Below are 23,942 nucleotides of genomic sequence, written 5' to 3'. Positions count from 1 at the left end.
ATGGCCACCTGGAAGCGGGACGGCCGGGTGACCGGCTGCCAGCGGCTGGGCTGCGCCGGGCTGGCCGGGGCGCTGAGCCTCAGCCTGACCGCCCCGCTGGAGCTGCTCACCGTGCTGGCCCAGGTGGGCACCTCCCCGCCCTGGCGGGGGCTCAGGCAGGCGGGCCGCAGCGTCTGCCAGGCCGAGGGCATCGGGGCCCTGTGGAAGGGGAACCTCACCGCCTGCCTGCGCCTCTTCCCCTACAGCGCCCTGCAGCTCGCCTCCTACCGCAGGTAAGCGCGGGGCGCTGCCAGGCTCGGCCGCCTGCCGCTGCAAAGGCGGCTCGGGGCAATTGGGATGGGCAGTGCCAGGCTGCCCTAGCGGGGTGGGGGGTTACGGGCGCTGCCAGGATCTGCTGTGCTCCTGCAAAGGGGTTTCCCAGCTCCCAGGGTACAGGCAGCAGAAGTTGCCCTATTACGTCTCAGATTAACCATTCCGGAGTCTGAGGACTGGAGCCTCATGCCATGTTTATTACTCGGCTGACCGAGCTGAGATCCAGATTTAAATCATCTGGAAATGCACCCATCCAGACTGGCCCGCCCTTTAGGATGAGTTTGATCATGAGTATTTGTCAAAAGACACCTCATCTCTCCCAAGTCAGCAAGTAGAATGTTTCCAGTTTGACTTTAATGTGAAACCTGTTTCCTTGCGTTTTCGTACAATTTAGCATGTGCTGACCTGCCAGATCTCATTGGGAAAGGAGATTTTCAGGTTTTAGGTTAACATCAGAGACTTGTCATATTAAATCTCCCACTTCTGCTTGAAAATATGTCATCTCTCTTGTCTAAGTGCACTCAGTAACACCTAAATTTCCTTTAATTGAAAGAGATTAGGAAAAAAGACGTTGCTCCACTTTATTTTATTTTATTTTATTTTTTTTTTTTTTCCAGTTTACTTGGTTGGACAGTGCTTGGTGTGTTGTCAGTTTCCCTGTTCCCTCTATACTCCCTCTCTAGGCCTCAATGAGGTAGTCAGTTTCCCCTGTTGGTGATTATACATGTTTTAAAAAGGGGAAATTGTGACTGTAAAACTCAACTGAATCATAGAGCTGCTGTTTTTAACTTTTGTTTTTAATTGGCCAGAGTTCAAATTGACTGTGTCCCTTTAAGGAAGTTCAAAGTTTCTCTTTCTCGTGATAATTCTGTTCTTTCAATTATTGCAGTAGCTTTAAGTGGTCTCATACAAACATGTACAAAGTCATATATCTTTCAAATTTATCACAATTTGACAATCCTGTAAATGTTCCATTCAGTATGTGATTTACTGCGATTCTTTTTTTAATTAAGGTCACAGTAGGTTGCAGTTAGCATCTGTTCCTTAAGTACTGTTAGTTGTATTTAATTTTAGTTTTTCACAAATCTATTTTAAATGAGCCTATGTACAAATATGAATAAGAACATTAATTTTAACTTTACCAAACTCATAACTGAGAGCCTTCATTTTTTATCGCTGTAATGCTATCCTAATGGTGATCTCTAGTCTTTATGCACAGATTCTTTAAAACTACTGTACCACATTACATGTTAAAACTCCCTTTTTTTAAAAGAAACAGCCACTAGAGGAAATAATGCTGCAGAGAGAGAGAGAGAGAGAGAGAGAGAGGAGTGTTTTGTCAATAGGAAGTAGTTCTGTCAACATTACTGAGCAGAAATGCATGATTTATTTGGATTTCCTTTTCTGTCAGGCAGTTTGCAGTCAGTTGTTTGTTGCAAAGCCTCCAGTGGACTCTGAAGCAGTGGGCCGGTTTGCCTGAAGGTTGTTGGGTTTTTGTTTGTTTGTTTTTGCCAGTTGGTTTATTGAGGTCAGCTGGGTGCAGGATGTATGCTGGATACTTCAGTATGGTTGGGAGGATGGGGTTATTCCAGTTCATTGGCTTCCCAGACTGAATGGGAGGGGGAGGAAAAGGAGTGGGCTCACCTTCCTGCTGTCCAATCAGGCGCGCCACAGGGGACTCATGCTGATGCCATCCACTGTTTGTAATGGGCTTGTCCTTCACCTGGCAGTGAGTGAATCATCATTGCTCTGGGTGTGCAGTTCGTGATGAAGTTGGGTTAGTGGAGCACCAAGATTTGGACTCAAGCAGCTTTATGTGGGCCTCCTGCTTTGTAACAATTCTATGAAGCTTAGATGGACTGACTGACTGTTACTTTAAACTTGAAACAATGTACCCACTATTTGCTGGGGTCAGCAAGCTGCTCAGAGGGGAGGGTGGACAGTTTTCTTTCTCTTCTCATTTGCCCAGCAGATCCCTGTCAGTTGCTACAAGTGGAGAGGAGCTGCTAGGCAAAAACAAGTACAAATACTCATGCACTCCTACTCTTTAACGCATTGAGCTGCTTGTGGTTTATTTGTGAGATTCCTAGGAGGGGAATACCATACACAGACACGAAACAGCAGGCAGAGATCAACACTAATAATATTTAGTTAATGATAATGCAAACCTGCGAAAAGGACATGTTCTGGCTAGAAAGTTATTGACTGTTTTGAGCCAGGGACTGGTGGCTTGATGGGAAAGGATGGAATTTAATTACACGCACACCCCTACCTCCCTGCCCTTCTGAGCTGCTCCCTGGGCTCTGACTCCCCTCTGACTTCTCCTTTGCTCACTTCCTGCTGCTTGCATGATATCCATCATGCTCATTTCTACATTTCTAATTTGACTTGACTGTGTGCACTGGAGTAAGTCCTTAGTCTGTCCTCTGAATCACAAATGCCAGAATCACAGACTACCCTTGAAGACTGGAGGGCACTATCAGTGAGTTGGGAAAAATACAAAACATGCCAATGTTGATGTTTTAATAGCAAACTCAAACCTAGACTTAATTCTTGGCGCAACGTAGTGCCTGAGCATGAGTCTTCTCCCCGAGCAAGAGAAGCCCTTCTAACCCCGAGACAATGAAACAAGGAATGTTTTGCTGCTCTCAGGATTGTAATGAAGATTTCTGCATATTTTTTTCTATAACTTCTACTGGAGTATCCAGTATATTGGAAACACTGGTAGAGAGCAGTAGTCACATTGCAGATCTCCTGTTGATAACTGAAACAGTGAGTCGACTCCTTTAGCATATTAAGTCTGTGCAGTAGTGTTTTGAGTTATGGTAACTTTCGTCTTGGTCAGGGGTGGGCAAACTTTTTGGCCCGAGGGCCACAGCGGTGTTGCGAAACTGTATGGAGGGCCAGGTAGGGAAGGCTGTGCCTCTCCAACCAGCCTGGCCCCCGCTCCCTATCCACCCCCTCCCGCTTCCTGCCCCCTGACTGCCCCCCTCAGAACCCCTGACCCATCCAACGCTCCTCGTCCCCTGACCGCCCCCTCCCGGGACCTCCCCCCATCCAACTGTCCCTGCTCCCTGTCCCCTGACTGCTCTGACCCTTTATCCACACCCCCGCTCCTACCTACCCCCCCCCCCGGGACCACAGCACCCCTGGGATTCCCACACCTATCCAACACCTATCCCATCCCCTCACGGGCCCCCCCCCCGAAGAATCTCTGCCCCATCCAACCACCCCCTGACTGCCCCCCAGGACTCCCTGCCCATTATCTACTTCCCCCCCACCCCCTTACCATGCTGTTCAGAGCAGCAGGAGCTCACAGCCCTGCCGGAGCCGCCTGCACTGCCCAGCAGGAGCGGCAGGCCAGAGCACTGGTGGCGCGGTGCACTGAGGCTGCGGGGGAGGGGCCGGGGGCTAGCCTCCCCGGCTGGGAACTCAAGGGCCAGGCAGGATGGTCCCGCGGGTCGGAGTTTGTCCACCTCTGGTCTTGGTAGATGTAAATGCAGAGTCCTAGGATTTAAGGCCAGAAGGGATCACCAGATTATCTAGTCTGACCTCCAGGATATCACAGGCCACTAAACACCACCCAGCACCCGCACACTAAACCCAGCCACCAAAATTAAACCACAGTATTACAGCCCACAGGAGACTAGAGTATTATGTGCCACAGGCAGAGAATAGGGAGGACTGAGGTGCTGCTTCTCATTAGGGCTCTCATTTACTCATCTGTGTTTAAACCAAAATTCTTTTGAAAAGCAAACCGGTGGTCCTTTGAACTACTACAGTGTGGCATCCCTTAACAGTTTTCATAGTTTTTCTTGAGCTGGTGCTTCATATCCAAGAAAATGGAGAGAGTATTGGTTAGTGGTTCTATCCAGGGACTGGGAGTCAGTTACTGAATTGCTTTGTGATCATAGGGCAAGTCATTCTGACCTCTGTGCCCATGTTTAGCCCCTGTTTACAATTACTATTACCTGCTTCATGGAGGTTTTGAGGCTTGCTCAGGATTTGTAATGTGCTTGGATGAAATGCATCCTTGAAATTCTACATATTCTCAAATAAGCTGAAGGGCAGAAGAACAATTACAACAAGAGCTATCTTTATTTTTATGCCTGATTTTTATTGAGTCATAATTAATAGTTCCTCTTTTATCTGTCTCTTCTAGGTTCGTCATGCTCTTTATGGATGACTTGGGCCACATTTCCCAGTGGAGTGCCATCATGGCCGGAAGCCTGGCTGGCACGGTTGCAACCATAGTGACTTACCCTACCGATGTGGTAAAAACACGACTCATAGTGCAGAACCGGTTGGAGCCATCTTATAAAGGGATTCTTCATGCTTTTTACACAATTTATCATCAAGAAGGATTCCTTGCACTTTATCGCGGTGTTTCGCTGACTGTATTAGGTAAGCTAATAATGGGAAAGAGTGGGGTGTTTTAGCTTTACTGTACGTTATGTATTGAAACATCAGTATGATGCCCCTGCAAGTTTTCCCAGTTCATTTTAAATGTGCAAGCAGTAAAATGACTCTCTCTGTAGAGGACATCTAGATGTACAAAGCACTGTCGGTCACAACTTGTTTCACAATTTTGTTATTTCTGCTGTAGCAGAGTTGTCTCTAAATGATGAGCAAGTGCTGCCAGTTTTATCTTTAATGGGTGTGGCTAAAAGAATTTGAGAAGATACACTTGCCTAGCTTTTCTGGATTACCTGGTTGCATTTAGAGGCAGCCTATTTCTCCTTCACTTAACTTAAGAAAAATGATGTATACCCAGAGTGCACTGTGGCTGTAATACAGTCCTCCTGAAAGGTGAGTCAAAGCAGTGGTGTTCCTCTTTACTTGAGGCAGGTGTGGCATTTTTATTTATTTTGTAAAATGTTTATTGACTCTCTACTCTGTAGCTTTGCAGAATACCACATTTTAACATACTGTAAATCTGTGCATAAATTGATTCGGACAAAAAAAAATGAGCACTAACAGCTTACAAGCAAAACTTAAAATTGGGGACAGCAGAAAACAGAAATCGTATGCCAGGCAAGAGAGAAGAACGTGACTCATCAACTTGGGCTGTAGGGCAGCCCAGTTGTGTGAGGAATGGAACAAAAGATTGACCTTTCATGAGACCAAAACAGTAAGGCACCAACACAATATACAAGCCTTTTTGTAAACGTAAATGCCTAATGACCTATTTGGACCCTGAAACCTGAGGTTTAAATAAGCAAGACATCCCCTTGATAAACGAATATCTAACAAGTAAAGGTTTTTAGATATTTAAGTCTGATCCAAGTGAGCAAAGCAGAGTTTAAACTGGCTTACAGTCCCTGGCATTTAGACAAGGCTAGGAGGAAGCATGTAGTTCTCATTATACTGTGTGCTCACGTGAATCTTTTCTGTCTGGTTTGCTTTATAGGTGCTATCCCATTTTCTGCTGGCTCATTCTTTGTTTACATCAATCTGAATAAAATATGGCAAGAGCCCAGCTTTCGCTTCTCTCCTCTTCAGAACTTCGTAAATGGCTGCCTAGCAGCTGGGGTAGCACAGACACTCTCCTTCCCCTTTGAGACCGTAAAGAGGAAAATGCAGGTACGGAGCATCGTTATTGTTACCATTTTGGTAGTAGTCATATTGTCAGTGTTAGTTTCAAGAGTTTGGGGCCAGGCATTAGCCAGTTGATTGTGATTCCTTTTTACCAAGAGTGAATCCTTAGAGAGGTTTAATTATTCCTGGCAGTAATGGCCAAGACTTTTTTGGCTTAGGTTTTGTTAAGACCAGTTTAAGTGGTATCATGTGATCAACAATATTTCTTGATGTTACCTTATTTTCATTAAAATTTCATCACCATCATCAGAGTACCAAAGAGTTGTCATCATTTGGTGGCTGCTTGACCTAAGTCAAATGAGCTGATATCCTGCTCTTGGTGTGCAGGTATCCACATCATAAATGCTCCCATCATAATTGGCAGCCTTGTTGACAATCTCAGCTTGGAACTCAAACAAAAGGGATGGAGACTACTTGGGGAGGCCCCTTTGAGTCAGGGTTCAGGCCTATTGAAGTGGAAGTGTTCACTGCTTCTCTATTCAACAAGTAAACATGGGACTTCATTTCTAAGGGTACTTGTACATTGCAAAAAAGACCCATGGTGCTGAGGCTCGGAGCCCATGTCAGCTGAATCGGGCTCATGCTATGGGGCTAAAAATAGCACTGTAGACATTCCTGGTCGGGCTGGAGCCCAGCTTGAGACCCTATTTTTAGCCCCATAGCCCAAGCCCTATAAGCCAAGTCAGTTAACCTGCACTCTGAGACTTGCTGTGGTGCAGTTTTTTTGTAGTGTAGATGCACCCTGTGTCTGATACCCTACCTGAGCACAAACTTTGGGACTAGGACGATGAGTAGTGGGAATATCCCTTCCTTTCAGTTCTTTCCTCAGATCTACTAAACTCATGCTTCTGCCCGATAGTGTAATAAGGAAAACTAGTTCCCCCTCAGTTCAAACTGGGATTTAAATTCCCTTATTGTTTTTAGGACAGTTGTAACACAGTTCCCCAAAATAGTGTGAAATCTGATTTCTCTCTCCCCCTCCCCCCGCCTACCATTCTGTCCTGAATCCAGAGCTTTGCCTTTTTTTTTCCCCCCTCCATACTCATATGAAACGGTTCGCTGAGTTGCTTGTATTGTTCCCTGTGTTGGAGTTCCTACACGCATTCCACGTAAGTTCATAGCTAGCACAGTCTATAGAGAATTAGGCAGGGACCAGGTCATATAGTCTCATGCTTTTCTCGTTAGCCTTAACCACCTACATTTCAGTGCACCACTAATTTGTGCACTAAGTTTTCATAGCTAGTGAGAAGGAAAATTCACAGGCTTCTAGTCTCATGTTAAAAAGATCCATTTATAGTTTGCTCCTCTGGAGCAGTACAGTTGGGGAAGCAAAAACATCATTTCTTTTCAGCCACTAGGGTGTGCTGTTTCACCTTTTCTTTTCTTTTTTTATAGATAAGTGCCAGCTGCTCTCTGTTACGTACTTCTGTATAGAATGAAGCGAGCTGTAGCTCACAAAAGCTTATGCTCAAATAAATTGGTTAGTCTCTAAGGTGCCACAAGTCCTCCTTTTCTTTTTGTGAATACAGACTAACACAGCTGCTACTCTGAAACCTGTATAGAATGAGAAACTCTGGGTTTATTGCCCTATCTCTGTAAAGAACTGTCCTACACTTCCAGCAAATAAATGTCTTTTAAAAAAAAAAAGACCAGAAAGAAGAAACTGAACAAAAATATAAATATTTTCTCTGTTCTACAGTGATTTGCTTTCACCTTTGCTGCAATTTGTATACTTGTCAAGTGCCTTACAGTCTTAACGGGATTTTTTGAGCTTAAAGACTCCCCAACTCCCCATAACGCTTTACTAACAAGCTGTGGGGAAGGCAGGAGGATACATATAAATCCAATCAATCCTGATTTGTTATTTTTAAGTAGGAGTGGTTGAACTTGCTCAAACTGCCAAGTAAAAAGCCATTGAAAATCATAGCCTGGCTGACCCTGGGGGCTGGCTAAAGCTGGGTTGAATCGATCTACAAAGTTGTTTCTAAAAGTTAGCATAAGCATGTTGCTCAGTCTTGAGGGGGATCAGTTCCACACTGATCTCGCCTGCTGAGGGCCTGAATCTCCTCTCGCTGAAGCAAATGGAAAGGCTCCCATTGCCTTCAATAGGACGTGGACTGGACCCTGAAAGTGCTCTGAAGGAGGAATGCTCTGTCCCCAGTACAGAGGGGAGTCAGTGCGTGAGGGAGTGCAGAGTAGCCATGATGATGTCAGCAACAGAAGAGCAGTGACAACGTGGGACCTGGGAAGGAGTGGGGAAATGGAACATCCCAGAGGTACGGTGGGGAAAACAATAGGAGGAAGAAAAGAAAGGAGCTAATACCTTTTGTAACCATGAATCTGTCCCAACTGTCTCTTCTGACCTGTTTCCATCTGGTGAGCCTAATCACTGGGAAATAAAAACATGTGATGTACTGAAATGTTTAGCTACCCCAGTAGGCTAGCATGAGTGCTCTGCAGTGGCACATGGGGAAACTCTGGTTCATTTCACAGACCTGGACTCTTGCTTGCTGGGTGAGGAGGAACTGAGAGCTCTGGGGCAGACTTGTGGCCACAAGGAGTCCCTCTGATGGACTTCAGAAATGAAACTAGCAGGCTGCCAAAGGAACGTCACCAATCTTCCTGCCCAAGGAGATCCAGTGGCTCAATATTGGTGTTGGGCAGGGGAAATTGGGGAGTCTCAAGGCTCTGTCATATCCCCCTGTGAGAGAGGGAACTGTACAACCATCAGGAAGAAAACCTAGACCCCACTAATATAGCAGTGGTCTGGAACTGCAGCACTGATCCAAGGAGGTGAGAGTAGGACTGGGTTCTAGGAACACTTGAGTTCTAATCCCAGCTCTGTAACTGACTTGTTAGACAGCCTTGGGCAAATCACTTGAACTCCATCTATTTCCATGTCTGAATAACACTTAATTCCTCAGTTAGGAGTTGTATGGACAGTTCTTTGAAGATGCATACCACTATTTAAGGACTAAGTACTACTAACATTTATCATAGTCACCTTCATCCATCCTTTCCAGTGTTACATATCTACAACCAGATCCTGCCCCACTGATGTCAGCAGGCGTTTTGTCACTGACTTCAATGGAACAGGCTCAGACTCTCCATTGTTTTATATTTTGGTGGTGATTTAATCTGTCAAACTTGTTCCTGTAACCATGGCTCTCCCCTTCCCCTCCTCACCCGCAGGGTTATAGTTAACATGTTTAGCTTTTTTTAAAAAAAAAGTTGCTATATTTGACGCGAAATATAGTCGAATGCTTTTTGATTTTTTTAATTAAAAACGAATTCTGATCAGTCATTTTGAATGTGTGAGCCCTCTCTCTCTATCTTGATTATCCTAATTTTATCCCTTTGTCTTCCTCTTTTCATTTTGCTCCTGTTTGGCATGTTAGAGAATTGAGAGGTACGGTATGCATGTTTTGGCATGGAACCTATGGCTTATATTGTGAATCTAGAGGGTGGGGTTAGTCAGAGGGAAATTTCTCAGTAACGCTTTCTGTGTTACCAACTTTTAGAAGAAATAAGTAAATTATTGCTTAGGTGAAAGAGAACTGAAGACTAGATCCTTCCCTCCAGTATGAGATGGCCTTTATCTTAGCCCATCATAGTGCACAAGGTATTGGAAGGCAGGATACAGACCTAATGATTGAAAAAGGAAATAGCTGGATAACTTTTATTCAAAGTTTAGAAGAAAAACTTAGGGGGTGTTGAGTTGACATTTTTAACATGTACTGTGAAATCTGTTTGAATCCAAGTACGTGCTGAAAACCTCACTAAAATTTTCACATTAAAATTTAATGAAATTTTGCATACTGATTTGTGTTCCATTGGCATTATAGGGGTCACTTTAGGTTAAAAATTGTATATGTTAAATAAATTTGTATGTTACATATAACACCATAGATATTAAACCTCAAAATTATTTCTTACTTTTTCACTCACTTTTTGCATTTCGTTCAGTTTGAACAATGAAAATAGTCTAATCAGTTTCATTTTTATTTTTAGTCAGTCATGCACTAGCACAATGATGCAATGTTTGTTTGCAAATATTAAAAGGAAATGTAGGGGAGGAGAAGAGGTGTTGAGGTTTTTTTAATTGCTTTCTTAGGACTCTCTTAACATTTCTAAGCTAATTCAATCCAAATAAAAACTGCCAGTTATAAATACTCTCATCTTCCATCAGTAGCATGAAAAATATTGAGGAGTTGTTTAAACCAACATCCAATTTCCCAGATGAATATGTAATACTGTATCAATGGACCTTGCACCTTTATTAAAGTGAATTCAAGATTCTCTCTCTCTCTCTCTCTCTCTCTGCTGTTATCTTCAGCCAGTCTGTAGTAGGGGAAACCTTTCTTTATGGGGGATCCCAGGGACAAGGGAGGTACTGGTAGCATGGTTCCACTTTCTCCACCCTATTCCCATGGTTTGGGTGATTTCCATCAGATCTTTGTACACTGCACTGGCCCTCTTCCTCTGCAGGTGTTTCCACAGGAGGGGATGCTCTGAGCCTTGGATTTCACTATAGCCGTTATGTGTCATATACAGGATTATAATTAGAAGAGTACTGAACCCGTGCTATACACAATGGGACTACAGTTGTATCAAAAGGGTTTTGTTGGGTTTTTTTTGTTTGTTTGTTTTTTTTTTTTGCACCATAACAAAAGTGACTTGGGTAGAGAAGAATCTCACTTTATTCCCCTCCCTCCCAAGGTTTCAAATCAGGCCACCCCATCTTTCTGGATATCCAGAGACTCCTACATCAGGTCTTCCCTTCCTCCAGCCCATGGGAGTTGAGCATGCTGAGTCTGTAGTATTTCTGGCCTCTGTGAACCCAGAGACCTAAACATGGATCACACATGTGGCCAATAAAGTCAATGGGCTGGTCCAACAAAGATATTTTTAAGCTAGAACCTGTCTTGAAGTAAAGCTCAGGGACTGAGCTCCAGTAGGTAGGCTTACAGAAACAAGCAAATTTGGGGTCCAGGCTGAAATTCCAGGCTGGCACACCGCTTTGCACAGGTGACCTGTAGCATTAAGCTTGGTTCTAAGACTCTTATGAAGACACAAGTGTGTCAGCCTTCGCGGCCTTAATTCTGAATTGTTTGTGTTAGTATGATAGATTCTTAGGGCAGAACTTTCACAAATGGCCCTGAAACTGGCAGACCTTTCAGTCTGTGTACATTTTTATAACCACAGAACCTTATTTGCATGCACAAACCGCAGCTGTACTTGCCAATCGGTTAGCTGGCCTCATTCAACCTTAATGTGGCACTGATGTTTTCATTGTCCCTGAAACTATCCATTCTTGGCCTGAAACTCCCTGGCAGTCCGTTGCTAAAGGAGCAACAGAGTCCAGGGCTAGGGCTGCACTAGAAGCTTTTGTCAATATAGCAATGTTGGTTTGGGGTGCGTTTTTATTTATTTATTTTGGGGGTGGGGGCATGACATTTCTATACCAGCAAAAGTCCTAGTGTAGAAGGAGCTACAGTAGCAAAAGCACTTTTAGCCAACATAAGCTGCATCTACACTAGCAGGGTTCGCCAATATAGCTAGACCAGCAAACCTTCTGTAGTGTAGACTAAGCCGAACAGAGTTCAGCTCCTTACAGCTATTGCAGGATTCAGTGTCTATGTATATTTGGCATTGATTGCACACCATTCCATGTGTTATGAAGAAACCTCTCACAGGAATGTATCTGTTGGAGTGCATCATGGGAAGATGCTTCCATACCATTTTAACACCAGGTTATGCATTCAGTGGACTGTAACTGTCCTTTTTGGAGCAATCAAAAACAAATGGATATGATGTTCTTCACTTCCTGTCCTAAACAGTTGTGCAGGGTTGCTCTGGGCTGTTGTCACACCTCACCCTGGAAGTGGCTGCTTTTCAGTGGGGAATTGCATTAATATTGGGTGTAGTTTATATATTTGTTCATAGGTGCTAGAACTAGGGGTGATGGGGGTGTGACAGCACCCCCTGGTTTGAAGTGGTTTCCATCATATACAGGGTTTACAGTTTGGTTCAATGGCTCTCACTGCCCCGACTATAAAAATTGTTCCAGCACCCCGTATCAGTTTGTAATGTGTTTTGGGATCCTTTGGGATAAAAGGTGCTATGCACATGTAATTTTTTTTATTAATAAAAAGTGATTAACTACTATGAATTTGCAGTAGCAGATTCTGAAACCTTTAGTAAGGGACATACTGCATTATAGGATTGCCTGACCATTCATTTAAACCCAGTTTAGAGCCCCTAGAGCACACAGTCAATCTGAAGTCAATAAAGAGCTTGTATATAATTGTTTTTTGGTTAAAATAGCTCCATAGTTAGGGCCTTGTGTGGTAAATGTCAGCCTAACACAACTGTTAGAGATGGGTTATAAGCAAAGCCTGGACAAGGAAATGGGATCCAATAGTCTTTTATTATAAAAAGCATTCTCCATGTGAGCCATTGAAATGAGGGTTTGTCAGATCGTTACATTCCAACACTGCCTAAGTGTGAGTAACTGTTGTACGGAGAGAGCTTAGGCAGTGGGATGTTTCCCGGTGCTTTAAGGCCAGTCTCTGAGTGCACTTGTATTATAGCATCCCTGCGATTTACAAGATTTGGTTTTCCTGCCAGCTGGGAATATGAAAGTTATTCGAGTCATGAGCCAATTTATTTAAAAAACAAAAAAACGCCCGGGTCATGTGGTTCACATGACATCTAAAAAGCATACGTGCTTTAGGACCTTTTGCACAAAAGCTGTTTGTTTAACTCCTTATGTGCTGGTGCCTCGAAACCTTTTAAAGATGAAGCTATTTGAATGAGTAGAGTGGTATATTACACAGTGTAGATAATAAGGAGCAATACTGTTTTTTAAAAATCATAGATACTTTGTATAATGGGCATCCATTGTTTAAATACTCTGGGTTTTATTGTTGAAGGGACCATGTCTCTATTTGTCCTGTTAATTCAACCCCAACACTATTTGTCTAATCCACCCGCATGTGCATAGTTTAATCTGTTTACATATTTTTAATTGGCATCAAAGTGTGGTTTCTGCTTCTGCATAGATGAAGAGAGAGATTCAAAAGTGCCCTGAGATCTTCCATCATCCCCTGTCACTTCCAGACAGGCAGAAAGGATCTGTGCTTAAAAGGCCAAACTCACCCTGAGTGTAGATCAGATGATTTCAGTGCATCGGGAACATAGTTGTCCTCTTATTTCATGAGAGAGACAGTACCTCCATGCAGCATTTCTCTTCTTCCCTAGACTTGTATGTTTGCAAAGCAATGGGACTAATCAACTAATTTGCATTTTCTAACTTGTGATTCCTATCACCATCCCAAACTCCCTCTCTCCTCATGGCGCTGTAGTGTTAGCATTAGGCATGAGCCCAAGTCCTGGAGTGGGACCTGAACTCATGACTAGCCTGACTAGGAGGGGAGTGTTGCCAAATGGATCGCATCAGAGTCCATTTATTTTCTATGGGCTTTTTCTTTGCAATCACTTCCAGCTACCGGCCATGTCAACATTTTATTTATTTGGCAATTAACGTACTTAATATAGCTCAGTCACTGAGGTTATTAAAGAGCAAGATACGTGAGCTTTAGGAACTACAGTCCCTGGAGCACCACTGGCCAGTTGGGGTGCAATTCTTGCCTCAGTGAAATGTGAGACTTTCCTTCTGCCAAAGCTCGAGTTGGCTTTTCTCTGGCCCAACCACTTAGAGGCATTTCTCTCAGAAACCCCAAAGCAGGGGAAAGACGCCTGGAGACGGACTATCCATATGGTTGTCGTCATAAAACTGTGGTGTTAAAATTTTGTAGTACAGTAGGTTTTGTTGTTGATCTGAGGGGGTTTTTCCTTACGTGAAAAGGCAATACAAATAATTAGCAGTAGGACTGGTCATAGCTGACCCTTCCTCAGCCCTGTGATGCCTCCCCTGGAACTGAACAGATTTAATAGTCCTGATCTGGTTGGCAATAACTACTACTACTTCGCTCTTCTGTCTCCTCTTTTCTCCAAGGAGGTAGGAAGCTAGGAGTAATAAATAAGGATCTCAAACTGCTTAGCGAATTAAGCTAAATAAACATCTCTCTGTGGAAGGTGAGGCATCTATAGGCCTCACCCACCAGTGAAACACAGCCACCTCTGAGGTGTTCTGAGGCATTTGTTTGTTGTCATTCAGCAGCACTGCTCAACATTTTTGGGGGAAAGGAAGTGAAACTTGTTGTATCTGATTGAAACTGCAGGAGGCAGACTGAATGGAATGTATTTCCCTGTGCTGGAATTTAACCAAGAGAGAAGGTTAAGAGAGGGACTGTTTGTTTGGAAACCGAAGTAATGAAATCAGTGTTGTCCCCGTGTGTGTGGACACTGTTAAATCAATTAAGAGAGCCTTGTATCAATCATGGGTTTATCTATATACAGAGTTTCACTGCTATAACTTAATGTGTAATTTTAAACTGATAACTGCGCAAAAGGCTGTGTGGACACTCCCGGCTATTGGTTTAAACTTTCCCTTTCAGTTTAGCTCCAATCTGTTGCTAATCACCATAAACTAAACTGCAATAGGCCCCTGCCCCTCTTAAACCAAAGTAATGCCCCAGTCCTGTCAAGACATATGCAAATACTTAATTTTGCATACAACTGAAATCAATGGAACAAGTCCCCATACGTGAAGTTAACCATGCATGTTTGCAGGACTTGGGCCCAAGACTGTCTGCACAGGGGTTTGCACCAGTTTAAATAAACCAGTGCAAATTTGCATGCAGACAATGCTTTAGCTTGTGTCAATTTCTTACCACTTTGAGCTAAATCAATATAAGGCACTCCAAAACCACAATGAGGATTGCACTGACTCTCTAGAAAAGGCCTCCGTCCTCATTTCAAGGGTATCTTCATCATCATGAGCATAGAAGCAAAAGCAAACTTTTTCTTTTTTGTGAAAGCTTAGGCTCAGCAGCAAGGGATGTATTCCACGGCAAAGGCAGAAGCCACAGAATACAAAAGCCCTGATCCTAACCTATTTAATGCTGTGCCAGAGGCCAAATTCTGCTTGCTTTGCTCACTGGAGCTGCCCCATTGATTTCAGCAAGAGAGGCAGGGTTTGACCTCAGATCAGGGGGTTTCTCCCTCCTCTTACCGAGAAGAGGACAAAGTGTTCCTAGAGTGCAGGCAGCTGTTCTCATCTATTGCTCAGGAGACAACTGACTGCTGTTACCTCACAGCGGATTACCTTTCCACATGTCTGAATGGCCTGTGTGGGCCTTACTGTATGTTCTGGTCCACGGTTAATCTGGCCGCAATGTTGTAGGTTGTAATTTGGTCCGTGCTGTGTAAAATTGCTCACACATTCTTAAAACTGGTTCTTTATTTGCATTTTGAAATTGTTTGCCATCTATGGGTAGCAAAATATTCTTTGAGGCCCAAATCCTTTCATCCTCATTCAATGAAAATTTCCATTGACTTTGGTGGGAGTATTTCCTGAGTGGGGACTGCAGGATTTGGCCGTCCATTTCCTTTCAACTATGATTACACCTTGCTGCTGCAAGTGTCCCTACTAACCCAGCCTTAAAAGACTTCACTGTTCTTATTTTAGATTCCGGATTAAGTGAAATGAACTGTTGAGCTTTATCCTAAGTTGCTTTCCTTCACTGCTGAGTTGTTTTTTTAGCTGTGATCTTTTGAATGTGTATAGAATTTGTATCAATAAAAGAGATTTACTATATTTAGTGATCAAAATCCTAAATCCCCATTACAGTACTACAAGAATATATTGTTAACTCCTCTTTCACCCTCCCTGGGTCATTTGTACCACACACCTAGAAGGTAAAAGTACCTCCAAGACAATTTCGTACTAAGATAAATTTTATCCCATAGGAAAGGAAGAAGAGTCTGAACTTAGGACCAGATTTTCAAGATGGCCTCCATTTTTGTGCCTGTAGTTTGTGGTACAAAAAAATATCTAATAACACCAGCAAATCAGATACTTGGAAATCTACGTGTCCTAAATTGCTGGTGCAAAATCGTACGCCGTTATGTGTGCCTGCAAAACTGTGTGTGTGTGTGTTATGCTACCCATAAAAACTATACTCAGTAGGTGTGTTCTTTTTAACAAGCAATTAACCAGTCCTCCCCATTATATAAACCAGGCTGGTTTCTGCAGAGCTTGGATAATGAAACTAGTCTGAGCTGTTCTGTTAGTTTCACTTTTAGCTCTCCTGCTCTCGTGCAGTTGTAGGGATTAGTGTTGTAGGGATGTGTGAATCCTCCAGCATCAACTGATAACCAAACCAAAGTTTTAATTTAGGTTCATAGACTTTAAGGCAGGGGTAGGCCACATCTGGCCCTTCAAACATTTTAATCTGGCCCTTGAGCTTCCAACAGGGAGCAGGGTCGGGGGCTTGCCGTGGCTCCGCGTGGCTCCTGGAGACAGCGACGTCTCACCTCCGGCTCCTACACGTAGGGACAGCCAGGGGGCTCCGCACACTGTCCCTGCCCTCCCCCTCCAGAGCCCTCACCCCCTCCTGCACCCCAGCCCCCAATTTCATGAGCATTCATGGCCTGCCATACAATTTCCATACCCAGATGTGGCCCTCGGGCCAAAAAGTTTGCCCACCCCTGCTTTAAGGCCAGAAGGACTATCATAGTCGTCTAGTCTGACCTCCTCACACCTCGCAGTCCACAGAACCTCATCCAACCACTCCTGTAATAGACCCATAACCTCTGACTGAGATACTGAAATCCTCAAACCTTGATTTAAAGACTTCAAGTTACAGAGAATTCACCATTTACACTAGTTCAAACCAGCAAGTGACCCATGCCCCATGCTGCAGAGGAACCCCCAAGGTCTCTGCCAACCTGATCTGGGAGAAAATTCCTTCTCGACCCCAAATATGCCAATCAGTTAGACCCTAAGCATCTGGGTGAGACCTACCAGCCAGACATCTGGGAAAGAATTCTGTATAGTAACTGAGCCCTCCCCATATAGTGTCCCTTCTCCACTGGAGATATTTGCTAATAGCAGTTGTGGATGGGCCATATGCCATTGTTGCCAATATCACCATACCATCACCTCCATAAACTTATCATGCTCAGGCTTGAACCAGGTTAGGTTTTTTTGCCCCCACTGCTCCCTTTGGAAGGCTGTTCCAGAACTTCACCCCTCTGATGGTTAGAAACTTTTGTCTAATTTCAAACCTAACCTTATTGTTGGCCAGTTTATATCCATTTGTTCTTGTGCCACCATTGGCCCTTAACTTAAATAACTTCTCCTCCCTGTTGTTTATCCCTCTGATAGAGGGAGGGAGAGGAGTGATCATATTTCCCCTCATCCTTCATTGCATTAGGCTAAACAAGCCAAGCTCCTTAAGTCTCCTCTTGTAAGGTAGGAGGTTCTCCATTCCTGTGATTATCCTCATAGCCCTTCTCTGCACCTGTTCCAGTTTGAATGAATCTTTTCTTAAACATGGGAGACAGAATTGCACACAATATTCCAGATGAGGTCTCGCCAGTGCCTTGTATAATTGTAGTAACACTTCTCTATCTCTCCTGGAAATACCTTGCCTAATGCATCCTAAGATTGCATTAGCCTTTTTTATGGCCGCATCACACTGATGGCTCAGAGTCATCCTGTGATCAACTAATACACCCAAGTCTGTCTTCTCCTCCTGTTACTTCTAACTGATATGTCCCCAGCTTATAGCAAAAATTCTTGTTAGTCCCTAAATGCATGACCTTGCACTTTGAACTATTAAATTTCATCCCATTTCTATTACTCCAGTTTTCAGCGTCCTCCAAATCTTCTTGTATGATATTCCAGTCCTTCTGTATGTCGGCAATACCTCCCAGCTTTCTGTCATTTGAAGATTTTATTAGCATACCCCCACTTTTTATGCCGAGGACACTAATGAAAAACTTAAATCAGATTGGTCCTAAGACAGGTCACTGAGGAACTCTTTACCTTTACCTCTGTCCTTAATTACTTTCTCTTTCAAAATATGTTCTAAGACCTTGCATACAGTGAGGTCAAACTAACGGGCCAGTAGTTGCCCAGATCACTTTCTTTTCCTTTCTTAAAAACAGGTACTATATTTGCAATTCTCCAGTCATAGACTACAACCCCTGAGTTCACAGATTTCTTAAAAATAGTGTTAAATGAAATGTTTACATGTTTTTTAATAATATTTTCTAGCTTTGTAAAGCTTTCTTTCCTTTTTCAAAACCTAAAATTTTAACTTGAACTACTGGATAAAATAACTTTGATTTAAGTTGTGCTATTGTTTTCAGGCTGACACTTCCTTTGAGAGTCTTTTGGTTCTCAAGTACTGTGTCTAAGGGCTTGTTTTTATGGCTCCAGTAAGCCAGAAAGGTGGGGGGGGGGGTATGGACCTCACGTCACAGATAAAAATCTTGATAATGGCTTTTACAGTGGTGAATGTTACTATAAATAATCTCTCAATAAATCACTTTAGAGTCTATAGGCAAATTAGAAATCTGGTTCTTTGAGACCTACCATTCTTTTTTAACATTCTCCAGAGTAGTTTTACTGCTGACAAAATCTTATTTAAATCTGCCGTACAGCGTACCCTACATTTATATTGTACACAGAAGTGCCACCCTTTGATATGTGCCTTTGCAGTGTACAAAATGGCTAAAGTGATTAATCTAAACTAATGCACTTAATTCTTGCAAGTCCTCCCCTGCACATTGGAAAGGAAAGGATGCATATGCTTAGCAGCATTGTCATCTTCCTCAAGTATTTTAGCTACTTGTCCCTTTTTCACTACTTAATTGTCCACAGTTTCCTGGGCTTTTGGAATCTGTTTCAAAATATCCCTGTCACTTCGGAAAGCAGAAGCATGTGTCAAATCCATCCTGGGTTTTTAGTGACCGGGGTGGGATTTTCAAAAGTGTGTGAATTACTTGTGCTCCTAAATCTCTTGGGTGCTTTCAAAAATCCCACCCACTTACCATGCATTGATTGCACTTTGACCTAAGGAATCTTGGCCCAGATCCACAAAGGGGTTTAGGCATTGCAATGTTGAGTGTCACAATGCCTAATTTTTTAGGTGCCCAGAAAATCGTAGGATCACCACCGTGATTCCCCAAAGCCAAGTTAGGTGCCCACGCTCCTGTGCAATGAATGGGGAGAGACTGGAGCCTTAGAATGGGACCCACAAAATCCAGTGCACTAGGCAGGGAGCCACCTAAGGTAGCCAAGGAAGATATCAACAACGAGGAGAGGGAGGTGCTAAACCCTGTCCCTCTCATGGAGACAGATGCCTCCCTGCATCCCAGATTTAGGCACCTATCTTGGTTAGCAAGCCACAAATGGGAATCAGCTGCCTGGATTCACCTGGTTTAGGCCCCTAAGGCATTTCCTGTGGGAATGAGTTAGGCACCTGCCTCGCTCCACACAAAACATCTGGAGGAGGAGCTGCTGCTGCTGCCCCCACCCACCTTATAACTTTTAGCCTAATGGTTAGAACACTCGCGTGAGTTCTAGGAGACCAGAGTTTAATCCCCCTCCCCCCCACCGCCATCTGCTGGGAAGAGGGGGGCATATTAAGGATAAAAATATGATGTTAGTCTTCAGTATGTTTCCATTTTTTACCAGCTAGACCAGGGCTGCCAAACAATTGAAATTCTAGAGCAGACGCATCTAGCAAACATCAACAGGTGCCAGTTTGACAGAGAAGTTTGTTACAGGCTTATCACCTTGAGGAAGCTATGGGTTTTTCAGCCAAACTAAGAAGGAATATTACACCACTTGCTGTTATAGATCACTGGGGAAATGTAAGAGAATTATATCAATATTCACCAGTAAATTAACAGTTAAACTCCCGCTAATATAAGATCACTATCAGTAATATAAAATTACTGATCTTCAGTGATCAGGCCTACATGTGCAATCACATGCCTGAATCACTTGTCTGGAAAAGAGTCTGTCTTGTCATATGTACGAACAAATCCCTGATTTGCACATGCAAAGTGGACTTACATCTGTGTCCATACAGATGGATGAGGATCAGATTATTGAAGATCAGGCCATCCTAACTGTTCTAACACAGTGAGAGATTAATGGTGAAAGGATTTTGCTACTTAGATTGACCCATTGCACTTTTGTTCCATGTGAACCAAGTGCACACTGGTCTAGTAGATTATGACATAATATCATGTATTCATGTGACTTTGCATTTTGGTAGTTTAAATCTTACTGTGTTTGGGGGTGGCTTGGATATGTTATTCAAGTTACACCATGTACAGTGCAACGCAGAATTAGTAGTAGACTTCTCCTATACTCTAGATTTAAAATATCTTCCCACCCCAGCTGGTTCCCTTTCAATAAGAGCTCAGGCAGAATTGTTAAGTCTTTGAAATATAATTGACTAAAGCATGGTAAACAGATGAAGGCCACCTGTTTCAGCATTTAAGTGTTGAACACCTATAGAAATGAAGGAATTAAACAAATCAACTCAATTAAAAATAATTAACACCTGTTGTGGTTTTTGTTTGAACAGGCTCAGAGTCCTTGCCTTCCCCATTATGGAGGGGTTGATGTCCATTTTACTGGCATGGTTGACTGTTTTAGGCAAACTGTGAAGACAAAGAGCGTGCTTGGACTCTGGTGTGGACTCACAGCCAATCTGCTCAAGGTGCGGATTTCCTCCATTCTGATCAGTCTGTATTTAAATGCAATCTGAGACACATGACCAACTAATTGGTGGTTGGAACTGTAACACACATGATGTCCCTCTTCTCCTCTCCTTCTGAACAGTGTATTGATTAGACACTTTGTGACAGCAACGGAAGAGGTTTGCCCTTCCTCGGGTTACAATGTAGCTGTTTGAGCTTTATTGGTTTGGTGTTAATGGCCACCTGCAAGTTGCTGGCTTTCATATGACACCATCCTCATCAAAAGCGTTCGAGGAAGTGGCAGAGCCTTTTGGTGGAAGTTTATTCAAACACACCTGGGAAATAACAGAGAAACAGCAGGGAAAATGGCTAAACATAAAGAGCCAGAATTTCAGCTACTGTAAGTCAGGATAGCTTCATTGACTCTGCTTGGGACAAACGAAAGGACGTATTTCTGCCACATACAAAATGCATCCCAAATGTTCTGTTAAAACAAATCTTAACTGTTTTAAACATTGTGTTGTTTAAGTTCAGCACAAGCCCACTTCCTCACAATAATTTGCTAAATCGGGTTGTGCCTATAATAAACCAAGTCTTAACTCAGTCTGGTACCTGTAGAATGGCACAACTCATTTAGGGTCAGATTCTCAATTGGTGTAAATCCGCATTGCTGATGAGGCCAAATCAACAATGAAGTCCTATAAATCCTAGCTTTGTAACTGAGTAGAGAATGTTGATAGTGACTCTAAATTAATAACTGGTTTCAATCTTCTTTTTTTTTCCCCACAGATTGTCCCATACTATGGTGTTATGTTTAGCACCTTTGAGTTCTGCAAGCGGGTCTGTCTCTACAGAAATGGTTATATTGAATCTCCCTTAAGCTACAAGCTAATTCCTGGAGTGGACCAGAGTTTACAACCACAAGAGTTGCAAGAATTAAAGTTCCTCCGAAGAGGAAATTTTGAGCCACCGAAGCCAACTCTTGAAAATTGACATTGGAAAGTCCATTGAACAAATGTATGTTGCAGTCATTCTCGGCCAAGTCCACAATCTGAAGAAAGCGTAGCAAAAAGGAAGACACATTGCACTCGAGGTAGCAGCACCTCCGTTTACTGTATGGCCTTCCCTGGGATTGAAACGCCCATGTCAAACATGACTAAACCTTGTAACTCATGTAGTGAATTGATACCGTCAATTCAAGCTTATCTGAAGGATACAAACATTTTGAAACTACAATAATATTGGAACTTGAAATCTACTCAGTTTGGGGGTTTTCAGTGCTGAATAGCTTTTTAATGCTAAAACCACTTGCAGAAAATAAGTGGTGAGAGCCATGATCCCATGAATTATGATTCATTCAAAAATATTAGGGAAGTTTAAGTACATTTGTAACACTTGAGAGCACTGAACACATAGCTTCAGAATAGATATATGGTTAAAAACAGAATAAAATATATACTGTGTACAGTACACATTTCTACTGAAATCTGTCTGTTACTGATGCAATATAGACTTGGCATTCTGGATACGCAGTATTTGTCCCCACATAATTCACATTGTTGTCCTCCTAATTCTGGTTTTAATTTCGTCCTCCTAATTCTGGTTTTCAGCTTTTGTAAAACTTCTTATTTAAGAACTGAATAATTTTGAGTCCCCAGTTGCAAAGAAAAATGAAAACATGCTGCAGAGGTACTCTTGCAAAGAAAGAACAGTGACACGTGACACAGCGCTGAAATGACCATCGAATGGTCCGAAATGCAAACTGAGATGTCTGTCCCCACCCTGACCTATTTCTGCAAGCCCCTGAATTATTTCAGCTTTGGGGGGAAAACAAGACTGTTGATATGCTGTGGTCATTTTTGTTATGACTAACTCTATCTCCTACTGTGTGAAAAATGCACATACCAAACGCATTAGATATTTCAGTGTTAACCCCCTTATATGTTTGTCAATATTTTTAAAGGTGTATTTTATATTAAATTAATATTCAGAGATGACCGTTTTATGGTCAGAGCTTAGAACGCTACAATGCAATACTTAACCTCACCATCTCCTTACAGACACAAACAGGGGTGGTCCTCTTTAACTGCTGTGACCTATAAGTCAATGTATTTTCATGCTTTTCTGAGGAGGGGACCTCACAGATATAAAATGCTATGGAATGCTATAGCATGAGGACTAGTTTATTCCCAGCTTAGATAGGTGTCCTTCAGGGGCCAGCCCTCAGATCACTAAGAAATGGGTGCTGGGATCCTGATTCTTCCAGGGAAAGTATAAAATTTCTCTATGCGGCATTGTGCTACCCAATCACATCTGGCACAGCATCCCTGATTCCAGGTGCCCTCATTGCAGCAGTGTATATCACTCAGGCTCTGTGAGGCAAAGGGTAGTCAGTGGCACTGAGCTATCCTCCCTGACAGAGAAATAAACCTTTGCTCACCCGGGGAAATGTAAAGAAGCAGTGGGTAGAAGACAGTGTTTAAATTCAATCTTAGATGTAAGGAATAAAGCCCTTGAGAGCCAGTATGAAAGCGCCCTGATAGAACACTTTTACAACAATGAGTAAAGTCTTACAGAAGCCCTGTGACAGCTGAGTATTAATGACCCCATTTAACAAATGGCTCTCCCTGTCTTCTTTGCCCAAGTTCAGCCCTGCTCTAAACTGGTGCTTTCAACTGTAGTTGCTTCCAATTATACCAGAGCTGAATTTGATCCAGAAAGGTTCAGGGCTTTACCAAAGACAGCACACCAAGACACTGGAAGAGCTGGGATTGGAATTTGGCCTTTCTTGCATGAATCCAGCACACTGTATTCCCTTAGCTTAGAATGGTAATATTTTTAATATTGATACTTTTATGCATGTGGTTTCTAATAAAGAGATGTTGATCAGAAGAAGCAGAGTAGACCATCAGACTGTGTTAAGAGCTGAGCCTAGAAAGGCTGCCCAAAGTTAACTAAGATAGATTAGTTTCAGAGTAGCAGCCGTGTTAGTCTGTATTCGCAAAAAGAAAAGGATGAAGTGAGCTGTAGCTCACGAAAGCTTATGCTCAAATAAATTTGTTGGTCTCTAAGGTGCCACAAGTACTCCTTTTCTTTTTGAAAGATAGACTAATCTATCTCATATTTTTTATGAAAAGCTGGTTGACATGCTTGGCAGACTTGACTGGGCCCTAGGACTGTTCCATCCCAACTGGTTTTGGTGGGTTCTGCTACCTTAGCACTTTCTACCAATTTGATTTTCCTAGAATAATCTTGATCTGATTCCTCCGACCTGAAGGGAAATACTTTCATAAACAATTATATTAATTTCAGAAAAACTCAAAGCTGTACACTGTGCAATATCTACAGATTATTATTCATTTGTAGGTGACAGGAGGTGCAACCAGATGCTTAATATC

At 42.9% G+C, this 23,942-nt stretch overlaps 1 protein-coding gene across 1 annotated transcript; it reads left to right on the top strand.

Annotated features, from left to right (window-relative positions):
• Positions 1-23,921, top strand: SLC25A43 (solute carrier family 25 member 43). The gene is made up of 5 exons (XM_074963179.1): positions 1-272; positions 4,475-4,716; positions 5,723-5,895; positions 20,430-20,564; positions 21,334-23,921. The coding sequence occupies exons 1-5, from the start codon at positions 1-3 to the stop codon at positions 21,535-21,537; spliced, it is 1,026 nt and encodes a 341-aa protein (XP_074819280.1). The 3' UTR covers positions 21,538-23,921.
• The last annotated feature ends 21 nt before the right edge of the window (positions 23,922-23,942 follow it).

Source organism: Natator depressus, chromosome 9 (assembly GCF_965152275.1).
Source record: "Natator depressus isolate rNatDep1 chromosome 9, rNatDep2.hap1, whole genome shotgun sequence".
Lineage (NCBI taxonomy): Eukaryota > Metazoa > Chordata > Testudines > Cheloniidae > Natator > Natator depressus.
This window is presented reverse-complemented; position numbering and strand designations above follow the sequence as displayed.